General features: G+C 36.2%; 1 protein-coding gene across 1 annotated transcript in view; it reads right to left on the reverse strand.

Moving 5' to 3' along the window:
* Positions 1-3,127: 3,127 nt before the first annotated feature.
* LOC149222318 (Galactose oxidase/kelch repeat superfamily protein) overlaps positions 3,128-25,159 on the reverse strand; it is a 352,563-nt gene continuing 330,531 nt past the window's right edge. Inside the window, exons 18-20 of the mRNA XM_089385362.1 lie at positions 4,623-4,709; positions 4,197-4,265; positions 3,128-3,994 (exon numbers count right to left, since the gene is read on the reverse strand). Coding sequence (XP_089241488.1) covers positions 3,887-3,994; positions 4,197-4,265; positions 4,623-4,709 — 264 coding nt within the window. The 3' untranslated portion in view covers positions 3,128-3,886. The remainder of the gene's footprint in view (positions 3,995-4,196; positions 4,266-4,622; positions 4,710-25,159) is intronic.

Raw genomic sequence — 25,159 nt, forward strand, 5'->3', positions numbered from 1 at the left:
TAATTATTAATAATTAATAATTATAATTATTAATTTTATTTAATTTTATTTTTTATGTAGTTTTACTGAGTCTAAATATTTTAGTATATATATAATTTGACCAAGTCAACATGTTTAAATAGCATAACATAACAAAACATTACATCCATGGTTTAAAATATTGTTATAATGTAAGTATTAAGTTTTTACGTGATTAATAATGAAATTTGAATATGGTTACAAAGTTATTATTTTAATTTATATGGTAAAATGGATCTTAATTTATAGCTATTACTTATATCTTATAGATAGAGGGTTTATATATATCTCAAAAGTAATTATACTATTTTTTTATTTTAGATTTAATTAAAAAATGTTATTAAATTAAATTCAAATAAAATATTTGATTGTGAAATGAGAGAGGGGCTTTGGGCATGTGGTATTGATGAGCCATGATATTGGTCCATACTATTGCAACAAAGCCTATTTACAAGTTAATAATATCTATGGTAAAGTGGGTGTGAATATCCATGGTTAAAAATAATGTTATATTGTAAGTATTAAAAATTTCATGTACTTATTAAATAAATTTTAAAATGGTTACAAAACCATCATTTTAATTTATAAGGCAAAATAGATCTTAACTAATAACTACTAACAAGATTACAATATAAAAACTTGAATTTTATTATTTTTATGCGTTTAACTTCAGTGCGAGCGAAGCAATTGTTATGGTGCATCTCATAAACTACCTAAAAAGAATTGAGCAAATGGATGTAGGTAAATGCCCTAAAGATATCTTCAATGAAGGCATGAGTGAAATAAAGAAATCATAGATGAGACAACAACAAAAAATGTAAAAATGGTATATTTACCTTAATGCTTGTCCCACAAATAGCAATAAGTTAAAGAATTTTGTTATGGAGAAGTTCCGTAAGTGTATATGGGGAAAAGAGTTGGGTAGAAAAAACACTATGTTCAAGAATTCAACCCCACTTGTGATATGCAACAAAAAGAGTACATTTGAGCTACCATTCCGTGGAGAGCAAATAATTACTCAATTGAGAACTAACTCACATCAATTTTGCTAAAAATGGGACGGTAGAAAAGACCTAAAGAAGCTTGGGAAGAACGAGTGTGTACTTATATTCAATTTTGGAATGTGATGCTTTGAGAACTAACTCGCATCAACTTTGTTGAAAAACGGGACCGTAGAAAAGACCTAAAGAAGCTTGGGAAGAACGAGTGTGTACTTATATTTCATTTTGGAATGTGATGCTTTTAGCATTAGTTCCTTGGCATTGTCTTTTCATTGAGGGCACTGTTAGAAGGATGGGTCAGTGCATCATCAATTCGAGTAAGAAAATGATTGAATTGCAAAGGGCGAAAAACAGGGAAGTTGGTGGTCTCAAAGGCTATTTCTAGGCTCGTGGACATTAAAATATAATTCATTCATTCACTTTTTACAGAAACTACTTCTAGACTCTATATTACTTTTACCTTTTATTGTTATTTAAATTATTTAACATGTAAATGTTGACAAATCTTTTACACCTTATAAATTCAACATATTGAACAGAAAAATAAAAATATTTACATACTTTCTTATATTATATTTACAAATCTCTCATATATATTATATTTACAAATCTCTCATATACTAAACTATAGAGCAGCGCTTCTCAAGGCATTAGATTTTCCTTTATACATATATTAAATTTATCATATTTCTATATTCATCAAAATGGTCAAAATTTCAAAACTTATTCTAATGTGACTAGTGCTTAAAATAGCGTACTAATATATAATTTCTATATTCATCAAAATGGTCAAAATTTCAAAACTTATTCTAATGTGACTAGTGCTTAAAATAGCGTACTAATATATAAAATAATACAGCATACAACTAAAGCTTGTGTATTAAAAAACAAAACGAAAATTTTTTATCAATCTAGTAAATTGAATAGAAGCTTTATTTTAAGTTTAGTCAGTGACACTTATTCACTAAGTGTTGCAAAACCGTCCAATCTAAATAGATATAGTGACCACGTCATAAAATGATGGGGGCAATACGAGAGCGTTTTGTCAACTCATCAACTTTGTGGCCTGTCCCACTAATAAATAACCCATAACCCGTGAAGCCTGTAAATCGAACATTATTTTGCTTTAATATGAGATATTATTTAGTTGATCACTATCAATTATTTTATTGGCAGGATGAGAAGAGATTAAAAGATCCTCCCGGACATCAGGTACAATTTGGACAACATTGTCTCTAAATTAACGCGGGTGGACTGTAACGCGATGTCTGACTTAGACTCCGGATTAAACTAGCAGCCTCATACCCCAGCTCTTATGAATGCACTAGCCGAAGTTCCACAAGGCAACTCCAATGATCTCTCTCCAGTCATCATAGTAGATTAATTGTCTTCTCTCGCAATGGGCTCCTTTTTGCATACGATATGTCAACTTTTCTTATAGTTGTATGACCTTTACTATGTGTCAATGTGGTAAATGTGCACACTGTTTTGTTTGAATGCCTAGTATACACCATGCATGTAATTACCAATGGGTTATGTAGTTTGAATGTTGGTCAGTTTTGCTTGCTATTTTTTTTAGACAATCTAGGGATAGGGATCATGGAAATCTGGTTTTTCAAGATAGTCGCGGGAAATCTAGTTTTTCAAGATATTTGTTTAGTTCCACAGAGATTTTGGATCTCAATTGCTTTGTAATATAAATATATTCTTAAAACTGACCAAAAAAATATAACAAAAATGATTTTGGGAAATGTAATCTCAATTGCTTTGTAGTATAATATATTCCTAAAACTTACCCAAAAAAATAAAAGAAAGAAGAAAGAAGATGTAACAAAATGCACCATTGGTGAGATATAAAACTAAAATTGTATTAGCATGCTATAATAATATATTGTGGTCTATCGTGATAGATAGTTCAAAATCTATGGAAAAGTAATAATTAAAAATTTATATACCTTCGCGCCCACATATATATACACTTTAGTTTTAACAATTAAATTAAACTCTTAATGTTTCATAAACCATTTGGCTGGACGGACCTCAAGCTTGAAATTAAATTGTTATTATTAGTATAACCGTTTCATATACCATCTATCTTGATCTCAAAATTGAAATTAAATTGTCAAGTTTGAAATTAAATTATTATTATAGTACACATGTATACAAGACTCGTGCAAACTGTATGTGTCTTTGGGATCTTAATGTTCAATAATTTGATCACTCAGAAGTTGGCACCTGTTGGTGTGAATACAAGAAATCCAGTATGGCACTGATCTGATCAGTGCGGCTACACAAGTAATAAAAGAACATACGAGTGACCATCGCCTTCCAACATGCTTGGAGCGTACCAGAAGCATTTCTAATTTTCTTTTTAAAAAATCTCTCTTAAAACATATGTAAAATAGTTCCTCAACATCACTAATTGCATAATGCGTATGAGCATATTTCTGAATTTGGAGTGCCAACTGTTTGGGTTTGCTCCGCATATTGCTACCCAAACAGACTCAAACCTCGTGAAAATTAATTATAAGTTGTATTTGTTCCAACGCATTTTTACAATAGCGTGTAATAAATATAAAATTACAAAGCAGGATCCGTAGGGGCACCTTGGTGAAGATTTCAATTAAAAACTATTTCTCATTTCGTTTAAAATTAGGTAGGACGCAATATATAAAAGTATTTATAAATATGCATTCCTCTTTTTTACATTATCACCCGGAGCTACTTGAGAACTACTTTCATTTGACTTTAGGTTACAAGGGAACAGAAGGACGATCTAACAGAAATTGGAGGCCAAATGCCTTTCAGCTTTTGACTTGTAACAAAAAACTCAGAATGTACATTGAAGCGGCAAAACCAGATCCAAGCTACCTGTGTAAAATTGAATGTTTGGCCTTTTCTTTGCCTTTTTTCTTGAGCATGTTTTTTGCATCCTCTTCTTCTTCTGTCTTTTGCTCTGCCTCTAGCTTAGCTAACTGCATGACAAAAAACAAGACTCTAAGCATTTGGCACATGTGCAATGACAACCGATATAAGAAAGCAGTTACGAAAGGAGGCCTTTAAGCATTGGATTTTATAAGCCGGAAATTAATATCAAGTTGAATCTGCTCGGAACTTTAAAATTACTATGCAGAAAAGATAAATGCAGGATTTTCCATAAATATACAAAGAAAGCACCTGATCAAGTACAGGTTTTAGTTCCTTGAAGCGACTCTCTGCAAGGTCAAAGCCATCTTTTCTCAGTTCCTGCCAAACCAAACATGGAAACCAAAAAATGGTTGGATATTGAAGGACCATCCATGTGACAAGTCACCAAGAAAAGGTAGAGTGGTGAAGAAAAGGAAGAGGTATATATAATTCCACATTTCTGATTAAGAGAGTAAGGCTCATCCTGAGATTACTGCCACAATGTATCAATGATAGACGAAGAGGATAATAATCTATTACGTTAGTCATGTTCAAGGTTTGATATACATGAATTAAAACACAAACATGAAATTTTTTATCTGTGAAATTCTTAAGAAGCAATTACAGAATATGCAGAAATAGATGAAGCAATGCCAAATGTACCTGAAATTCCAAAATTAACTGAAGTGGACTCACCTTTCCAGTGTGTTGAGTATGCTCATATGCAGCCATTTGCCAGTACAAGTTGGTGCGTGAGAAAAACTCCTTCAATGTCTCTCCAGGCTGGATTAAATTTTAGAAAAATAATATTACTAAGAAACAAATTCCTGTGGACTGCTTTTCCCATCAGTATATTTTTCTTAAAGAGAGAATATGACCAAATCAGTGATAAAGCTATAAGCAACAAATAACTAGCCAGAAACAACCAGGAAGCTCTTTGGAAATAAACACTTGCCAGCAGATAGCAACGAAACCAACCACTGGTTAAACCAAGAATGGCTTAGGAATAATCAGCTACATTTGCTGTGGGAATGATTTACTAGGGCATTGTCTACGCATACCTTTCTCAGAACGGTCCATGGAAAATGCTTTTCTAGGCCGTTGTCTAAAGCATACCTTTCTCAGAATAGTCTCCGGGAAAGGATTGTGCAGAGACATCAAAAGCAGTTAGATGCGAAATAATATAATTTGATGCAAGGCACTAAAAAATCCCTTAGTGTTGCTCTTAAACATGGACAAGATCTATAAGTAAGTAGTCCCTATCTTTCTCTCCTTTCATGGTTACAATTTTTCCATCATCTTCAAAGTTACCTAAAAGCTAAAACTTACTATTATTTTTTTGCAAGTTACAACTTCTAGGACATGACCACACCATGAAACCTAATTCTATATCTCGTGTCTTTCCAAAAGTGCAAAATTGATTCAACACCTGATGTTTGCAAGTCCTTCGTAATAATCATTTTGCTTCAGAATAATCGTAGTATGGTAGCTTCGTGTTGGAATCTCTAAACTGTCTACATTAAGTCTTTCAATCTAGCATGAAAAACAATGTTGCATTAATCGTTATCGGGATAATATCGGCGCGAGGAAAAAATCAGAAAAAATCGTAATTATCGGGAAATAATCGGGAAAAAATCGTTTGGTACGAAAATATTCATTTTTTTCATTTTTTTTCAATTTTTTTAATATCTAAACCATCTACAACATAAAATAAATACATTGACACATAAATATGATAAAAGAACTAATATATAAGATGTTTAATATCATTTCTAGTGCCACATCACACATAACAGTGAATCATGTCCTGAATAATAAGTCCTGACTCATGACTCCCAACTTAGCCTCAAAATATCAACAAAAAATATAATAATGTATCTCATATCATGAGTCATAATGTCAGATACAATGAAATGAACCAAATAACTAAAATCTAATACCACTGATTTCCTTTGCCCCTCTAGATGTAGAGGTCGGTGGAGTTGGTAGTACACTCTGTTGTGCTCTAGAAGCTGAAGAACTAGGAGCTACAAGAAGTAGACCACGTCCTCTACTAGTGACAAGGGTAGCTTGGGTCACCTCCTCCTCATCAAAAAAATTTTATTTTTTTTTCAGCGATTTAATCGCCAAAAAAAATTTGCGATTTAATTAGCCAATAATATCTCCGATTTGAAAAAATCGTGATTTTCCGATTTAATCGCGATTAGTGCAACACTGGTACTTAAGCCAGGGGCCTCCCACAATTGTATCATCATTCAATCATATATATATATATATATATATATATTCAAATTCTGTCAATTCATGAGTTTATGTACTTCACAACCCCCCTGAAACATGTTTCGTATGGAAAAAGTAGAAGTTAATATCCCATCTAGAATTTGGGAGACTTATCAATTTTCAAAATATCAAGATTGGCAAGATTATAGTTTTTCCATTGGATTGTACAATGATGAATTTGCATTGGATGAATGTTATTCATGGGATTTTATCATTCTTATTTATATATTTTCTAATTTTAGAGATGGGGACCCGTATACTATGGATCACAACATCCCCCCATCTCCCCTAAATTTTCCTAAAATTTGGGGGTGCTCCCACACGTCTCCCTTGGTGTCTCTATGCTCCCATGCTTTGTGGTCACAGAAACATGGTGGAAAATAGAAATTTTTAACATTACCATTAATTGTTTCAGGATCTTTGAGAGTGGTTCCAGCCTCAATGGACTTCATATGGAAAAAGTAGAATTGTATATCCCATTCATAATTTAACGCACTTAACAATTTTCAAGATTTTCATATTCGCAAGATTATAGTGTTTCCACGGGATTGCAAAATAATGATTTTGCATGGGATGAACTGTTACTGTTGGGATTTTATCATTTTTATTTTTATTTTTATAATTTTTGAGATGCAGGCCCCAACATCCCCCTCATCCCCCATGAATTTCCCTAAAATTTGGGGGCGCTCCCACATGTCCCCCATGTGTGTTTCCACACTCCCACACTCCCCCATCTCAAAAACTTGGTATATCATAGTTTGCACCTTATCTACACTAAAATCTACAAGAAGGAATAAAAGAAAAGGGAAAAATAGAGAGGGGGATGAAGGGCTTTTCTTTATAGAAGACCCAATGAAGAATCCCAATTATTTAAGAAGTGCCAAACCTCATCCATTATCCTACACAAGAATTGCATGACCAAATGTTAACAAGCACTAGAACTCAAGAAAAATATTATGAATGATGTAATGTATATGTCATTGAAGCAATGTCAAGTTCCTACATCTGTCCCTAATAATCAATACTCTTTTAGTTATGCATGGATTTGACACCAAAAAACCTATTTTAAGACCATGAAGAATTTGATAGACCAACACAAAAGCCAGGATTACAGAAGTTCATATGGATCACCAACCTCTCATGGAGACAAGTACACCATCATAGTGGACGATATTTAATGCTAAGAGCACATAAATATTTCAAACAAAACTGATCTTCAAATGTCTAACTAGATCAGGACCTGTAAACAAGTTATGTCACTTATATTAGGGATGATTAGATCAACATCCTTATAAGGTGTTTTTAGCTCCCAAAGGGGAGTGACATGTTCTAGGTTAGCCCATCAATCCATAAGTTTGTGTGATAATGTTGGTTACGTAGTGAGAAATACCTTAATGTAAGTGTCATAGCCATGAGACTAGCTCTTAGGGATCCAACATCTTGAGTGTATATAGGTAAGGAGGGAACAATCATGGTGGCATGAGTTATCTCTATCCTCGACTTGCCTTTTCCACCCCTTTGGTGCACCTTTTACTTTAATCAAGTGACATGTTCTAGGTTAGCCCATCAATCCATAAGTATGTGTGATAATGTTGGCTATGTAGTGGTAGAAGACCTTAAAGTAGGTGCCATAGCCATGAGACCGGCTAATGAGGGTCCAACATCCTCAATGTATATATGTAAGGAGGGAGCAATCACAATGGCATGAATTACCCCTCTCCTCGGCATGCTTTTTCCACCCCTTTGGTGCACCTTTTACTTTACTGGTTTGCCTTTATTTGGTGCATAGCTTAGGATCCTAAACTTGCTTTTGTATTTTCCAATACACCTTTAAGATGTAGCAATTTCTAGCTCATCAGGGTTAAGACTTTTAAAATTTCCTTTCTTTAGATTGAGTTTTAAATTCTTGAGGAATTGGATGATGACTAATGAGTGGGGTAGAACTCATGCTAGGTTTTTGCCCAAGCGCTAAATAATGTCACAGTCGTCTTTTGGATTTCACATTTTCTTTCACTGTGGCTTTATATACTTTTAACTTTCTTTTAGTTGCATCAACCTCCAGGGCCAAGCTTTTGGGGCCTAACTTAAGCATGTAGAAGAAAGGTGCCAATTCCAATGACTAATGGCCACCAACCCGAAGAATGGAGATGGATAACTAGGAGAGATAAAGAGTGATATGTATCGAATCTGGATTGCCTTGGACACGCTACACCAATCAGTGTTTCCCCAGTAGTGCCCTTCCCAAACCCTTAGGCCTCATAGGAGGTCTTGCTCCCTCAAAATCTAGCAGGTCATGTATACAGGAATCCTACAAGGCAAACACTAGACCAAGTGACAACAATAAGGTAATGACCCACTATCACCACAGCCACTACCCCCTACTCTTTATGGATCTTTACCAATGGAAGGAGTCTCGATATATAGGTCACCTATAAGAGATATTAGAGGCTTAGAGGTTTAAGGTGACACAATAGGCTTCCAAAGAATGGCTCAACTTAAGTACAAGGTTCAAATAGTGAGAAGAAGGCAATTCACATCCCTCAGAGAGGCCAAACTAGGGCATGCAAGACCTAGGGTTTGATTGATAGCATGCAAAATGAAATAGCCTAAGGTCAAGGTAGCCTAAGGTCAAGGTAGAAAGGAAAATGTTTACAACAATGAGTATTGGCAATCCAATCATGTATGAAACCTTCAAGAAGCCCTCAAGTTGAAGCTTAATCAAACTAGGGTTTCTCCTAAGGCAAAGAAATTATGGTGAAAAATGGATGAATTAGCCACCAAGGAGGATGATTTTGAGGCAATTGATCCTACTCCTGATGTTGAATCCTTTCAAACCCTAAAATTCACCTTCTAGCCAATTTCACTCCAAACCCTAATTGAGTCGCTTATCCATAAGAGGGCCGAAAAAGAGAGAGAAAAGGAGAGTTAATTCAATTTATGGATAAGATAAAGCTTGATCGCCAAAATAACAAGGCCAATGCCTAGTCCTTGGGTTGATGGTTGTTGAAGAATCTAGGGTAGATAGAATAAATGAGATTCTTCTAGTCATGATAACTATTTGTGAGGTATTTTAACTTTTTCTTATTAGCACAATCTTCTCTTGATATCATTAGTGTGTGTATTTCTTACTTCATCAAATAGCTACCAAAATACAAGAGACAAGAACACAAGATGTTGGCTTTCTTCCAAGGCCAAAACCTCTCCCTCTTGGAGAGGAAAACCCGCACAAAATTCTTCTTATAGAGATTCCAATTGACAAATACCAAGACCATGACCCTTGACCTATCATGCCACTCCAAGACCAAGACAACAATCCTCTTCTTTGTCACTATTGAGATCATCATCATTGTTGCTTCATCATTGATCCATCTTTACTTAGATCATTGCTGCACACTGAGATCATCTCTATCACCATTATTGTTACATCATTATTGCACCTTGCTGCACTACCACGAAGATCTTCATTACTGTTGTGTCCTTACTGAGATCTTCTCCACAACAAAGAGATCTGAGATATATAGTAGAGTTTCTCTTAGATTCACCGAGACAGAGTGTCACTTCAGGATCTTTCTCTTCACACATATGTCGAAATAGTGAAGTTGCTTCACTGTGTTAGTAGTCTGAGACTGTAACCATTATTGAGATCTTCATTACTACTTGTAACACCAAATAGATGACTTCTTTCCTTGCACCGAGAGCATGATTGTAAACATGCTAAGATTGCCACCGCTGAGGAGTATTAGACTGCAATTTTCCTCACTGTAATAGCCTACGAAATTGCAGAAGCATCCGAGAACCCTCCTGCACCCTATCTAAAGTCTGTACTTATCCGAGATTACAGTGATGTTTGAGTTCTGTGTTACTGTTCTGGGCAGACCTTGACTAGGTATACATACATTATTTACCTTCAGGTCATCAAGGCTTCTTCCAACAGCATCCTTGATTGAAAAGATCTTCAATCCCTTGATCTATTAATGTCATCATATCATCATCTCATGGATTCCATAAGTTGGAGTTCTTGTTGAAACACTTGCTTCCTCTCTAGATTAGAGAACCCTATGATGAGGATTCCATTAGAGAATTTTGAGGATCTTGTATATCCCCAAATGGCAGATGTTTCCTTTTTGACTTGATGTATGATGAGCCTTATCTTAGATGACTCCTTCCTTTCCTTCAATGTCCACTGAGGTTCCCAAGAGCTATATCCTACATGTTTGTCTGCCATGGATTTTGTCCTTCATGATTCCCATGGTGATGTCACGAACTCTTGTTTCTAATGCTTCCATGATGCCATGATGCATCTTATTATCATTGTCATATCTTATAACACAAGATTTAGGAGCTTATGATAGGACCCTTTTGTGAGGGATATTATCTTACTCATAGGAAAGATTTGTTACTCCCTCTTTCCTTGGCCCTTTTCTTCAGCTTCCTCCATCTTTCAGTGATATGAGCTTCCAAAATCTTTCTATAGCATTAAATCTTAGCTATGCTTATTTTGTCTTGCTTCAGGACCAACCTTGCCTTTCCTTTCTGCACATGGTTCAATTATTTTAACCTTCAATATTTTTGCCATCAACTTGTCTTTCTCTATCTAGCATAGAGACCACAAGTTGTTGAATGAGGTAACCTTCTTGTTAATGGACATTCGTTACCTTGCCTATCAGTTAGAACGATGATGATTATCTTCCTTCCTAGATCTTGTAGATGGGATCTTATGAAGATATCCTACATCCCTTGATACCCTTTTACTTTCATGAAGATCAGATTCCATGTGACCTTCTTCATTGCACCTTCTGAGAGTGAGTTTTTCTTTGATGTCTCCAATATTGCTATATGAGGGGATCTTTCATAAGTATCCCTTTCCATGAATTCAAAGGAGACCTTTTGATGACTTCAGCTACTTAGAGGACTATGTCTATCCTCCTTCTTCATGCAAGGAATCTTGATGACCCATCCAACCTATAGATTTCCTTGCAATCATGAAGTCATTTAACCAAATTTATAAATTGAAAAGATACTTACTTGTCATGTGAAGATGAAATCTTCACCTTGATTTCTTTGATGATGGTTGAAGAAGATATATGAGGGCTTCTTCTTGGATGATCTTCTTTCAAATGAGAAAGCCTTTTCTTAATAGAAAAAGGTTGCTCCTTTTGATAGGGATGATTTGTTGCTTCCTTGGATGATCTTCTTCTCGGATAAGGAGATGATCCTTGCTTGATTATAACCTTGAAGATGACAATGCCTTCTTTTGTAGGGTAGGTCTGGACTGCTTCAATCTTTTCCAAGATGATAAGATCTTCATTTTGAGGTCCTTTGAGTTTCATAGCTTTGTAGATATCTTGATGAGAGTCTTGGTAGTCTTTTGTTGATGGTGATGTGGAGACACAAGTTCTTGATATGGAGTTGTCTTGTTGTTGTAGACTTGATTCTTTAATCTTGACAAAACCCTTAAACTTGTTTTGATGCCCTTCTTGAAGAATGATCCTTGTATGTCTCTTTTGTTGCCCTTACTTTGACTTCAGCACCTTAGCTCTAATACCACGTTGAAGAATCTAGGGAAGATAGAATTAATGAGATTCTTTCAGCCATGATAACTATTTGTGAGGTATTTTAACTTTTTCTTATTAGCACAATCTTCTCTTGATATCATCAGTGTGTGTATTTCTTACTTTATCTAGAAGTTACCAAAATACAAGAGACAAGAACACAAGATGTTGGCTTTCTACCAGGGCCAAAACCTCTCCCTCTTGGAGAGGAAAACCCGCACAAAATTCTTCTTATAGAGATTCCAATTGACGAATACAAAGACCATGACCCTTGACCTATCATGCCACTCCATAACCAAGACAACAATCCTCTTCTCTGTCACTACTGACATCATCATCACTGTTGCTGCATCATTGATCCATCTTTAGTTAGATCATTCTGCACACTGAGATCATCTCTATCACCATTACTGTTACATCATTATTGCACCTTGCTGCACTACCGCGGAGATCTTCACCACTGTTGTGTCCTCACCGAGATCTTCTCCACAACAAAGAAATCTGATATATATATATATATATATATATATATATATATATATATATATAGTAGAGTTGCTCTTAGATTCACCAAGACAAAGTATCACTTCAGGATCTTTCTCTTCACACATATGCCAAAATAGTGAAGCTGCTTCACTGTGTTAGTAGTTTGAGACTGTAACCATTATTGAGACCTTCATTACTACTTGTAACATCGAGATGATGACTGCTTTCCTTGCACCGAGATCATGATAGCAGACATGCTGAGATTTCCACCATCGAGGAGTATTAGACTACAATATTCATCATTGTAATTGCCTACGAAATTGCAAAAGCATCCGAGAAACCTCCTGTACCCTATTCGAAGTTTGTACTTATATGATATTACAATGATGTCCGAGTTTTGTGTCACTATTCTGGGCAGACCTTGACGAGGTATATATAGTGGTTAGTCTCCCAAAAATAAGCCGACATGTCACAATGAAAGGATGTGTCTATTATTTGAGTCGACTTGTCATTAATATATATTTTGAGGCCAACATAGCTGCTCTTCTTCATCGTTTAGCTTGCAGACTTCTTCTTGTGCTTGTCTTGGAGGATTGTGTTTGTCTTGGAGGGTTGTTTAGACTTTGTACACATTACACATGACATTGACTCTTTGACATCCTAAGGCTCTCAATGGGAGCCACTAAATAAATAGACCTCTTGCTCATGAAACCCATGCAGCAAGGAATAATAAATTCATTTTACAAAAATCATAATTACAATGTCATGAAGACCAAACCTAGTTACACTTTCTTCAACAATGGAGTCCATGGGATTGATAGAATAACCAAGCCTTGTAAAGGAGTGAGGATATTTCGATGCCTTAACACAAAACCCTAACTATTACCTTTGTGAGGATCAATATTTACTTGGGATAGCTAATTCAAAAGTTCACCAAGGGGATTGCCATTAACATTTCATTCATGAGTAATGCATACAATGATGATATCTAGATTCTATGTAACTGATCTTCAACAATAATTGGTACAATATAAAAACCCTAGATTACTAGTACAATCCATACATTAGACATAAGATCAAAATTTCATCAATAAAAGGGGCAAAGGCTCACTCACAAGATAAAAAGCATGAACAATCCATTCATTGATCCAAGATAACTTCTCCAAAGCCAAGACAAGAGCTCCAATAAACAATGTTCTCCATAGATCACATCTCTACAAGAGGTTGAAATTCTCCTAACGAGGGCCGAAATTATCCAAGTGATGATTATCCAAATGAAATGATCCTCTCCTTTATTTATATGAGAACGACAAAGTCTAACATTAGCCTAAAAGCTCCTAAAAACAAGTTTAATCACCACAAAAGCTTGAGTTACAAGAAAACCCACTAGCCCTCATCATAAATGCTCAAACAAGCTCACATGCGTGAGCCGCTAGGCTTCTAGGACTGATGGCATGCATAGAATGGCCTCCAAATGCCATTTCAAAGTGCTAGGAGGTGCCAAATGTGATGTAGAAGCATGTAAAAATCATGATTTGAGGGTTGTCCCTCAAATCTATGTTAATGGCTCCATGTGGTCCCAAAATCCAGCTAGGGCACCACAAAGTCGTCTCGATGGGTCTCCAATTGTAAGAAGTGTCCATCTCTATTCCAGTGTTGAGAGCTTTCCAGGTGCTACTAGCCCTCCCAAGCCTCTGAAGGTGAGACCATCCTCATCTAGGCACTGAATTCACTGCCATCCACCAATTGGTGCTAAGGTCGGCCTAGGGGCATGCTGGGTCTAGGTGTGTCATCCTAAAGAATCATCAAATCCAATGTAAAGTGGCACATCGCCTTGGGTGCAAATATGATTTGGTACATGTGTGATATGCTTGTGCCGCTAGGAGGCCCATGAGTTACAACGTTTCACTTGATAGTGCCAATACGTCTCTCTAATCTCTTGAGTACCTATGGGTAAGGTACCCAAGACAAACGTTGTTGAACCACCTGACAATCACAACATATATTCTAGTGAAAGCAACCAGTCATTAGGGACAAAAATCATTATTGCATCTAAGTGAACCAAGATTAAGCGTCATGGTCTATTTAATACTTCAAATAAAGATCCCCTTCCAAAAGTAAGGCCTTGAACTTGCAAAGGTGTTTTTTTCCCTAGGTAGGAGTGGTTAATGGACAACCCTATTAGGTGTTTCCTGCCCCTGAGAGGAAGCAACATTTCCTTAGTCCACCCTTCAACTGAAAGGTGTAAGTGAAAAAATGATGATCATGAGGTTTAAGGCTTCATGGCCAAGTTCCATGGTCAAAGGGACTAGATGATAGACGATCCACAACTCGAGTGTATAGATGTGAGGGAGTAATCGTGGATGCATGAGTTACCAATTCGGCCTTTGTTTTTCCACCCCTCTTATTTACCTTTTACTTTTTCTTGATTCTTCTTTGTATTACTACTCATAGCTCAAGGGTTAGAGCTTGCTTTAAACGATATAGTAGTTGTATTAGCCCCCTAATGATGAGTCAGTTTATCGCTCATCGAGGTTGGGACATGCAAGGGTTCCTTTCTATGATGTAATGGAGCAACATGTGCTCAAGAATCAAGTGATGGCTATAATGAGTGATGTAGAGCTCATGTCAGGCTATTGCCCTCGTCCTAATGTGTATGTCCCTGGCCATATTTTGCATTTTGATATTCTTTCTTTTAGTTTTGTTGTGGCCATGATATGCTCTTTACATTTCTTTTACTTGCATCAACCTCCTAGGGAAAATTTTCTAGACCCTACCCAAGGATGTGAATGTATGGGTGCCAAATCCCAAAGAACCAATGGTAAGTTGTGTTGAAGAATATAACTAGTGTCGGTCTTCATAATTGTATTTCAGTCATGATGTAATGTATTTGTCAAAAGAAAGAAAAAGAGGTTTTATTATAAAAGAAATCGACTTATTAAAGCATGGGTTTCATGCTTGGGTCAATGGTTCTTAGGTCAAAGCCTCCATTGTAGGCTTCTATGGTTTATGTCAAGTGTCCTTGTCCATGTCATAATGTAAAAGACCCTTCTTAGGCTTCATCTATCAAGAAAGAAATTTATTTTAATGTAAAATAGGTATTTTAGGTCTCCTCCACCAAGTCGGCCTCATCAAGGGAATTCGACCTCACACAAACACTATATAAAGGCAGCAATTCGACTAATTTGGAGCACTCTCACTCAACAAGTTCAATTTGCAATTGTTGGAGGTAGAAAAAGATAGTGAAGTTGTTCGAGAAGGATTGAAGAAGATGGAAGACTAAAATCAAGTTCTTGGGCAGTATATCTCTCACATGTGCGAAGTTTCTAGATTGTGGTTAGGTTGAAATTATGAAGTTGTTGGGGTCGAAGTTCTTGATTGTAGCTGGGCCAAAATTTTGGAGTTGCTAGGGGCCGAAATTCTGGGTTGTAGTTGTTAGATAAGAAGAGACTATTGAAGGTTGTTGAATCATATTGGAAGGTTGACTTGGTGGAGGAGGAAGGTCTTTGGTCAGGGCTTTTAGTCAGGTCTAGGGTATTGGTCTATGTCAATTCGATTACTAGTGGAAGAGTTTGACTAGGTTTTCCCCTATAGAGGAGTTTTAGCGATAGTTGAGTGCCTACATCTGGTGTCGTTGATCTTAATGTTTTGATTTGATGATTGCTTGATGAAAATAAGATAAAGAAAGAACTTAAAGAAGATAATAAGAATAAAAGAATAAAACAAGTAATTATCAACATAAGAAAATATTTCTGCCTTTTTTATTTTCTAACATGGTTTTAGAGCCAAGGTGAAGAAGAAAGAAAAAGGCAGAATGAAGATCTATTGAAAGTAGAGATATAAGAAAAAGGTTTCAAGAAAGGTCACAAGGGGTAGAAGTTAGCAATATGACAAACTCAATGAAGTCAGAAAACAAGCCAGAAGGAGTCTCCAACTACAGGGCATGGAAGAAGAGAATAGATCTTAAAGTATTGGATTTAGTTCAAGGAAAAGTCAAGGAAACAGTAAATGAAGCAGGAAAAGAAAAATACAAGGAAACCAATCTCTTAGGCATGAACTTAATTATGGATGGACTGAAGGACAATCTCATCCCTTACATATCTAATATAGAATCTGCTAAAGCAATGTCCGAAGCTCTCTCCAAATTATTCACCATCAAGAACATTGGTCAAATAGCAAGCCTCAAGAATGAACTAAGGACAATAAGGATGACAAGAGACGATACTATATCATCATACTTTGTAAGGATATCTAGAATAAGAGATGAACTCCAAACAATAGATGAAGTTGTGCCAGAAAAGGAGCTCATAATTGTTTCTCTTCTAGGACTACCAAAATCTTAAAGTTCTTTTGCATCAGGAATTAGTAGTTGGAAGGACACTCCAACATTCGAACAAATGTGGAATGCATGTAGTCAAGAAGAAACCTGAATATCATTAGTAAACAACAAGGAGGATGAAGAAGAAAACACCTCTAATGCTTATTCTGCTCATCACAAGAAGAAGGGAACCTTCAGGAAGTTCAAAGGACCAAAGAAAAAAGTTCACCTATCCAAGAATGAATGTTACAAATGTCATAAGATGGGTCACTACAACAGTCATTGTCCTGAAGATCCAAGGAATAAGAAAAGAGAAAGAGAACATGTGAATGTTGTTGATGAAGCTCCACCTAAGAGAAACAAGACTGAAGAATCCAAAATCAAAGATCTATTTGCCAAAGACTCTTAGGGAATATTATCCCTCGCATATCCTTCTATCTTAAGTTTTGCATTATTTCCCGTTATGTTTTGATTTCTACAGTTTGTAGATCTAACATATCTTGTTAGAACATTTTTGGATTATTTTGATAAGTTGTAGGTATCCCTCGAAAGGATTGGATTAAGAGGGAGCCTTCATCATTTTACCAAAAGATAAGTATCTTATTCTTTGTTTCCTCTTTTATGTTTGGTTTCCCTCTCATATCAAATTTATTTGTATTATATGCTAATAACATTTTATATTTTCTATGTTGCAATGGCTATGGGGGCAGGGGGGTGCGGAGTACGGGGAGGGACGAGTTTCCGGGACGGCTAGAGCACATCCCCAAATTTTCAGGGGACACCAGATTGGGGACAACAAGTGCGACAACTAATTTTTATATTTATTAAAAAATAAAATTTAGTAATTTAGCATAAACATGAATGATAAATTAAAATATAAAAATTAGAACTATTACTAATTTTGAAATTCAAATTAAAAAATAAAATACTAAAGTCTAATACTACCCAATCATCATTGTGCATCACAAAAACAAATCTCGTCATCATTGTCAATCGTCAAGAACTTAAGAAGTACTATTAGCTTGCTACAGCCTACAATCTACTATTGTCTACATAATCATTCTATCATGCATGATTGTTAAAATTGGCAACTAGGGCCAAACTCCATGTGCGTCATCTTATTCATGGCTGATAACATTTTTATTAGATCATCCGATTCCGATAAGTATTTATGGAGATATGAATTTATTTTGATTATGGAATAATTATCAAGCCGACCAGCGACTCATGTAGGCTCAGAAGCCCAACAGTCACATCTATTCAAACATCAACAGTTGTGTATAAATACAGGAGGTCTTTTCCTCATTTGAACTCACTCAACTCATCACATCTCTCTCTCTCTCTCCTGCACAGAAAAGAGGCTCTTCTCATACTGCGTAGAAAAAGACTCTCTCTCACACATGTGGAAGGAAGGACACGGAATTTAGGGCTGCAACTGCAAAACCAAAGTTTGACCAGCATTGACCAGAAGACTCCCTCCTCAGAACTGCATTGTAGGTTCATCTGGATCTCCTCTGAAGGCCGCATTTTTTGGTGGTGGAATCAAGCCGATCCGACAGTCGATTTGCAAGATATTGTCTGCCCTAGTTTGGCTAATCTAGGGTTTTCTACTGCTGATGTAAATCAGATTTATGTACTATTTCTCTCTGCTGGATTATTGAAGATAAAGGAAGATTTGATCAAAGGGTTTCCCCACATTTGGGGTTTGTCCCTGGCTAGCCGCCACATCTTGTGTCTCTTGTCTTGGCTTGTTTTCTATCGATCGTTTAATGTTCTATCTGCACTTTACTTTATGTACATGTGATTGCTAATCTATGGATAATAATAAGAAAGATAAATAAACTAATATAAGCATAGAACATACCATAACTTAACAACAATGAATCATTTCAAAATTTTAGTAGCTAAACTTTAAACTACTAAAGTAAATATGAACAAGTCATTAAAATTTAATTATAAATCCCAAATTAAGAGTCTAGAAATCAAGAACCTTACAGGACCTATCATCAGTGTAATGTATATCATAATTATTCAGAATCACTATTTATTACAGTGCGCAAAGAGTATTACCATCCTGTCTATTTACCTTATAACATTAAGCGTTAAAGATGAGTTAGCCATTGTAATGTTTATTTCACGAGTAACAAATGTTATGTACAAAAGTAATAATGTCATAAAGTGAAATAAATTATATATAATAAATGATGTTTATGTTAATGTATCCAGGGAATTAGTTGATTGGTTCCTAAATGAATAATGGAACTACTATGTATATAGACAACACGATTAGCAATTTAGTATCTCATTGATATATCATCTAGCCTCTCTTGCGCATCTCTTGCATATATTTAACATGGTATTAAAGCCATGGTGACTATTGCATAGGGAAATTTCAAAGATTCATGCTAAGAAAAGGTTTGTCACAGACATGGAAGAAGAGACAAGTTCAAATTGAAGGCATAACTTAATTCATGGAGTATAGCCGCTGTAAATTGTAGACATGAATAAGTCATTAAAATTTAATTATAAATCCCAAATTAAGAGTCTCAGACTTCGCCTCGTCGCTCGACTCTTACCTCACCAACAAACCTTCGCTCGAGTTGTCTTAGCTCTGTTTATCTTTGCCGCCATGAATGTAGTTCTCTATTCAGCGTTTACCTTTGCCCACCGTCTCAGACTTCACTCGACTCTTACCTCCAACCCTCGCAACCCATGTTTACCTGCAACCTTCACTCGAGCTCAGTGTTTACTTGCAACCTTCACAACATGTGTTTATCTTCGTTGTTGTGTCTCTATAACATTGTTTACCTCTTTCGTCGTCATGTAGTGTAGCGTGTAGTATGTGATAGGTTTAGTTTAGTCTATAGGTTTAGGTTGCGATAGGGTTTAGGTTTCAAAATTTGTTTTTTAATTTCTTGATTTTAAAGTTTAGAACTTAGGCTTTAATTATTTTTTTCTTAATTTAATTTTTTTTGAAGTTTAATATGCTTGACATTGGGGGACGTCCTAAAGTACCCTGAAAATTCCGCAATTTTTCGAGGGACAGCGCAAGGACGGCCTGGAAGTCCCTAGGTCCTCGATGGAGTCCCCGCCCAATTGGGGAAGTTTCTAACGAGTTCCAAAGTACCTGGATCGTCGAGACATAGAAAACGCCATGAATTTTGGTGGGGATGAGTCCCTGTGCAACATAGTATATTTTCCTTGGTAGGAAAGATTGCTAAATACAGAAAGGTTATGAAGGAAACTTCAAAGAAAGACTTAAATCAATAAGGAAGTTTTGTTGCAAAGGAAGTCTTTCAACAATTGATGTCCTACAAAGTTTGTTAAAGAACAATTCAAGGTATGTCTTAAACTACAATTTTTGTTACAAGGTTCTCTTCATAGAAAAGGTATGTTCATTCTCTTTTGAAATTTGCTTTACATTACTGACATCGTTATGTCTAGGGTTTTGAATCTTAAAGATTCTTGTTAGGGTGATTAATCATTAGATTGAATCTACCCTCGTTATACTATCTTTTGATCATTCTTATGAAACCCTAACCTTTAGGTTTCACTATAAATCCGTAGCCTTTTGGTGCATAGGGTGTGTTAACAATCATGTTGAAACCCTAGTCCTCTTAGGGTTATTGATAAAATCCACAACCTTTGATGAAAACTCTATTCTTTCGATGTTTAGGGTTTTGATATTGTTTTAGCAAAAATCTTAGTCTGTTAGGGTTCATTGTTAATATCTAGGTTATATATTGAAACCTTAGATCTGTAGGGTTTAGTGAATTAGGGTTTATCAGCAAAAACTCTTGTAATAACTAAAGTAAGACCCTAGAAATGAAACCCTAGGTGTATATTCGTCTGTACAATCAAAACCCTAGTCTGAATAAAATTGTTGTATATCTAACTTTGATGTATTAATGTTTGTCTTAGATTTACCTAGTATATATTGTTGTGAAATGCTAAGAAATGATTATGAAATCCTAGATATGTATATGCCAGTATGTTATCTTAATTACTGATACTCGTGTTAGTTTGTGAAATCTAGGATTTGTAACAAAACTCTAGTAGAGATTAATATTCTAGGGCATGACAATATTGTTTTCGATTAGTGATATAGCTTTGATGATAAAATCTAGGGGTTTGCAACAAACCCTACTAGAGTCTGACATGCAATTCTAAAAGCATATTGTTGAAACCTTAGATGTATAGTACTATGATTGGATTGTTATTGAATTGTTGATATCTAAGGCTTTATGTCTCAAAGGTGGAGTCTAGGGTTTATGACAAAACCCTAGCAAGAAGTTGAAGTCTTTTATATAAAAGGATGTGTCTCTAGTTGATTATGAACCTAACTAGGTTTAGGTATTTCATGTCTAAAGCTTGAATGTTTTGATGCTTCCATGATTTTGATATAGATAACTCCATGCTTCTGTATATTTGTATTTGGTTGTACTTGTTATTAAATTTTAGCACGTACAGAATCTTCAAGACATTGAATATGTTCGTAATTGAAGATGATAATAATGGTGAGCATGATGAAGGAAGCTATAAGAATGATGATGATCAAGATGACCTTGATGACATGAGAAATATTGAAGTTTCTCTGATGTTATAAAAGAAGCAAGATATTAATCTCCCTAAGTTGAGAGGGAGCTTGGTTAGAAGAAAGGGTTTATCTCCCCAGTTAATAGGGAGGACATATTATGATAGTCATGGTAAATACCTTTAAAAAAAACATGAATGAAAATACTTTAGACAAATGTTCATAATTCATGAAGTTGCAAACAAAAGACTTGAGAAGTATTGAGGTTGTATTTGGTCCTACTGAAGAAGTAAAAGAGGAAGAAAGCTTCCAATAAGTTGTATATGGATAACTTGATGATATAAGTAGCATCTTAATGATTGAAGGACCCTGAAAATTTGTGTTTACTTGTATATATATTTGAAAGTTTATCACTGATTGGGGTTGTGATTGTGCAGGATCTCTCCATAAAAGATTGAACGTTTGAAGCATGCTTGGATTGGTGGATATATCTGATTTAGTTGATTAGGAGAGATGAAGCATCTTACTGCAAGATGCTTGGGAGGACATCTGGCCGACCTATGTGTTGATGTCTAGATCTTGAAGTAGAGAGGGTAGCGTGTTACGAATATAAATTATATAAAATAACAAATAAATATAAATAAATGTAAAAATAAATAATCAAGTAATGATTATGTTAAATAGTCATTAGTTAATTGAAAAGGCATGTCTAAAAGACATGCCCAATCGTGAAAGGACACTTGCCTAGTATATATGCAGGTCCTCATTGTAACATTCAAACATCACTTGTACATTTTATATATAATAAATTATTTTTACAAAATACCTTTTTGTGTATTTTACATTAAAGTCGAAAAGCTATAAGTTTTGTTGCTTCAGTGGAATCAGAGCCATACTGCACAATATAACCATGCGAGACCTTGAACATTATTCGCCGCACAATATGCCATTATGTTTGTCCTGAATTCGTTGAGCAGTTTAGTAAAATTCAAGAAAAACTTCAACAATGAGAAAAATCATATGTAGAAGTTAAATCATGTCTAAAGGAAATCAATAATAAGGAAGATGATTGCGACAATGAAGAAACGAAACAAGGTGAAGTAGAAAAAAGAAAATATTGATCAGAATGATGATAATGGAAATGAAGATGTAATAGATGATGATGAATATGAAAATGATATCCATCAAGATGAGGATCCAGATAATGATGATGAGCAATTGGAAGAGCTAAAACTTTTGAAGGAAACTATAAGAGTGTTGATTTGGGGCAACATCGGATGTGCTCTAGGCCTCAAATTTTACAGGGAGGCTTGGGCACATGTATTACAAGGAACCCAGAAAGCGTTTTGGGAAATTCCACACAGAGGCAATTTTATTAAAATAATTAATATTTTTTAATGGGACCCTAAGCCTAAACTTAGGAAATTAAAAATAGTAATGGGTATTAATCTAAATGTGTGTGTATCTTCTACAAAAACACAAGGATCAAGCTAAAATGATCTTATCCATTGATCAGCTTTTAATCTGGACTATTGAATGTCAATGAGAAGATTATTTAAGGGAGCTTGAGGGTCATTTGGAAAACACACTGAGAGATCATGAGATCAAATTTCTGAAGTGAGAAGTTCTCAGGAGGAAGTTCTGATCAAGGAGATTTCTTGCAGTTGAGGGGGAGGGATAGCACACGGAGAGAGAGAGATCTTCTCAGCCGGAGAATCATCAGCAGAGAGAGGTAGAGAGTGATCCAGCAGCCCAGATGCAGACGCTGACGCAGGGCCACGAAGGGCCATGCAGAGGCAATGCAAAGGGTGAGGGAGAGTCCAAGATTTTGTCAGGGCAGAGTCAGTTTCAAAAGCTAGGAGCCGAGGTGTGAGATAGGGAGGCTGAGAGCAAAGACTCGAGGCAATAAATCGATCAACAAATTGGGTAACGCAATGCCTAGAGAGGTTACGGAGGGACTGCGTGAAGACTGCGGGTCTACGAGAGGCACTTCATCCAGTGTCCGAATCAGCCAAGATTTTCTCAATGATTGTGTGAGGTAATCTCACAAATCTTTCTGCCAGTATTTCTCTCTGTAACTGAATAACCCGAGAGGTAATTTGCTACTGCTTAATAATAATAAACTCTCAGATCTGCTGCACCGGTTTTCCTGCATTGGGTTTTTCAACAGACATTTGTCCAAAAATAACGGTGTCAATTGTGATGTACTTTCTTTCTTGCTCAATCTCATGTTTCCACATATAAATTAATTAAGTGAAGGTTGTAGTGTATGTATTACGATAATTGTCATAGGAAACTGCAAGTAACTTGTTTAAAGGAATTTAACAAATAGGAGTAATATCATCAGTTGCTGCAGTTGGAATTCCTGCTGAGGAATTTTCACATGGTATCAGAGTTGCAGGCGTAGCAAGAAGAGCAGATTCGATACATCCAATGCTGAGCAGAAGAGGGAGTTCAAAACAGTTATAGGAGGCAGTAGTTCGAAACCCCAGAGGGTTTGCGCAGTTCTTAGCCAGAGGGCTAAAATTTCGAGGCAGTCTCTCCTCGAGAGAGTTGACAAAGAGAAGGGCTTCCAAATCGATTTTTTTGTCGGCGCAGAGCGAGCAGCGCTGAAGCCTCAGCATGAGGAGAGCTGGTGGGAAGCAAATTTTTCTGCAAGCAGTTTACTGGGCAGAAAATCGTCAAAAGAAAGAGGAGAAGCACGGCTGAGAAAATTTCTTCCTCAACGAATTCCTAGCCAAGGAATTCGAATTCTCTAGAGCTAAGCAACAGCAAGGGGCAACAGTTTTTCTAGCTCCAGCAGGGAGTGCGTAGGCTAGCCCAACAATAGCATAGAGTAGAGAGGAGGTCATTTGACATTTGTGGCAGAAATGGCAACCAGTGGCTTGAGGGATCAGGAGAGGTTGGATGGGGCATCCAACTACGTCATTTGGAAGGCTAGAATGTCATTCCTTCTAGATAAGCATGCCCTCAAGACATATGTTGACAGCGTGGTGGTTGTGGCTACAGATCCAGATCCACTGAAGAAGTACAGATCAGCAATGGCGAAGGCCAAGAGAATGATCCTTGATGGAGTAAATGATCACGTAGTGTGTCATGTCGCACTAGTATGACCTTCTAGGACTATTCTTGTCTTGCGTTCCCAGCCCTCAAAGAATATTGGTCCTCTTTCCTACTCTTGTCTTGGATGCCCTACACATCCTCAAAGAGTATCGGACGCCAGATGATTACCCAATTCCCCCATTCTTTCTTCCCAAGTGAAGACAAGAATGTTGTGTCTATCTTTTGTCTACATTTCCACTCATGGCCTTCATCTAGACTTATGGTTGTTAGTCTTGGTCTAGTGCATGACCCATGAAATGGAAAAACACAAATGTCAATCCTTTGTAGTCAGGGGTGATCCAAAATTCCCTCTTGATCAAGGACTTGTCAGAGCTCCCTCTTAACTAGAGACTCTTTCATTCATCAGCAACTTCTTCTTTGTGGGTCCTTCAGCTGCTTGGTCTTCTTCCTTGCTTGATGTCATGAAGTTTTCGTTTGAACTTCTTCTAGGTAGGGCACCATCCATTGATCACTTTCCTTCCTGGTTTGTCATGTTATTGCTTCCTTCGTGGAAAGTGGCTTTCATGTCATACATCAGGTTTTCTTGTCATTCATCAGGTTTTTCTTGTCATCTTGGCTACTCCTTTGTCATCTTTTCCATGCTTCGAACTACTCTTCTCATGGATGTGTCATCGTACTTGCTTGTTTACATGCTTCGACCAAGTAGCCCATCATGACTTCATCCTAATATTGCTTCAACCTCGCTTTTTCTTTTGCTGGATGGCTTCTTCATCACGACATCTTCGTAGAGTAGAATCAGTTATCTTCATCTTTCATATCTCCAAGGCCTTCATAGGTGTCAAGGGTCATTTCTTCCTTTGTCAGAGTAGTCCTACCTTCTTTCGGGAGATATCTTCAAAGTATCTTGTCAGATAGTGATTCTCAGTGATCATGGTGTTCTTCACATGCTTTATCTCTTTCTTCATTTGCTTCTTCTTAGATAGATAGGTCCACCATCTTA

The sequence above is a fragment of the Pinus tabuliformis genome, chromosome Q (genome assembly GCF_031772625.1).
Source record: "Pinus tabuliformis cultivar Carrire ecotype Pingquan chromosome Q, CPIR1, whole genome shotgun sequence".
Lineage (NCBI taxonomy): Eukaryota > Viridiplantae > Streptophyta > Pinopsida > Pinales > Pinaceae > Pinus > Pinus tabuliformis.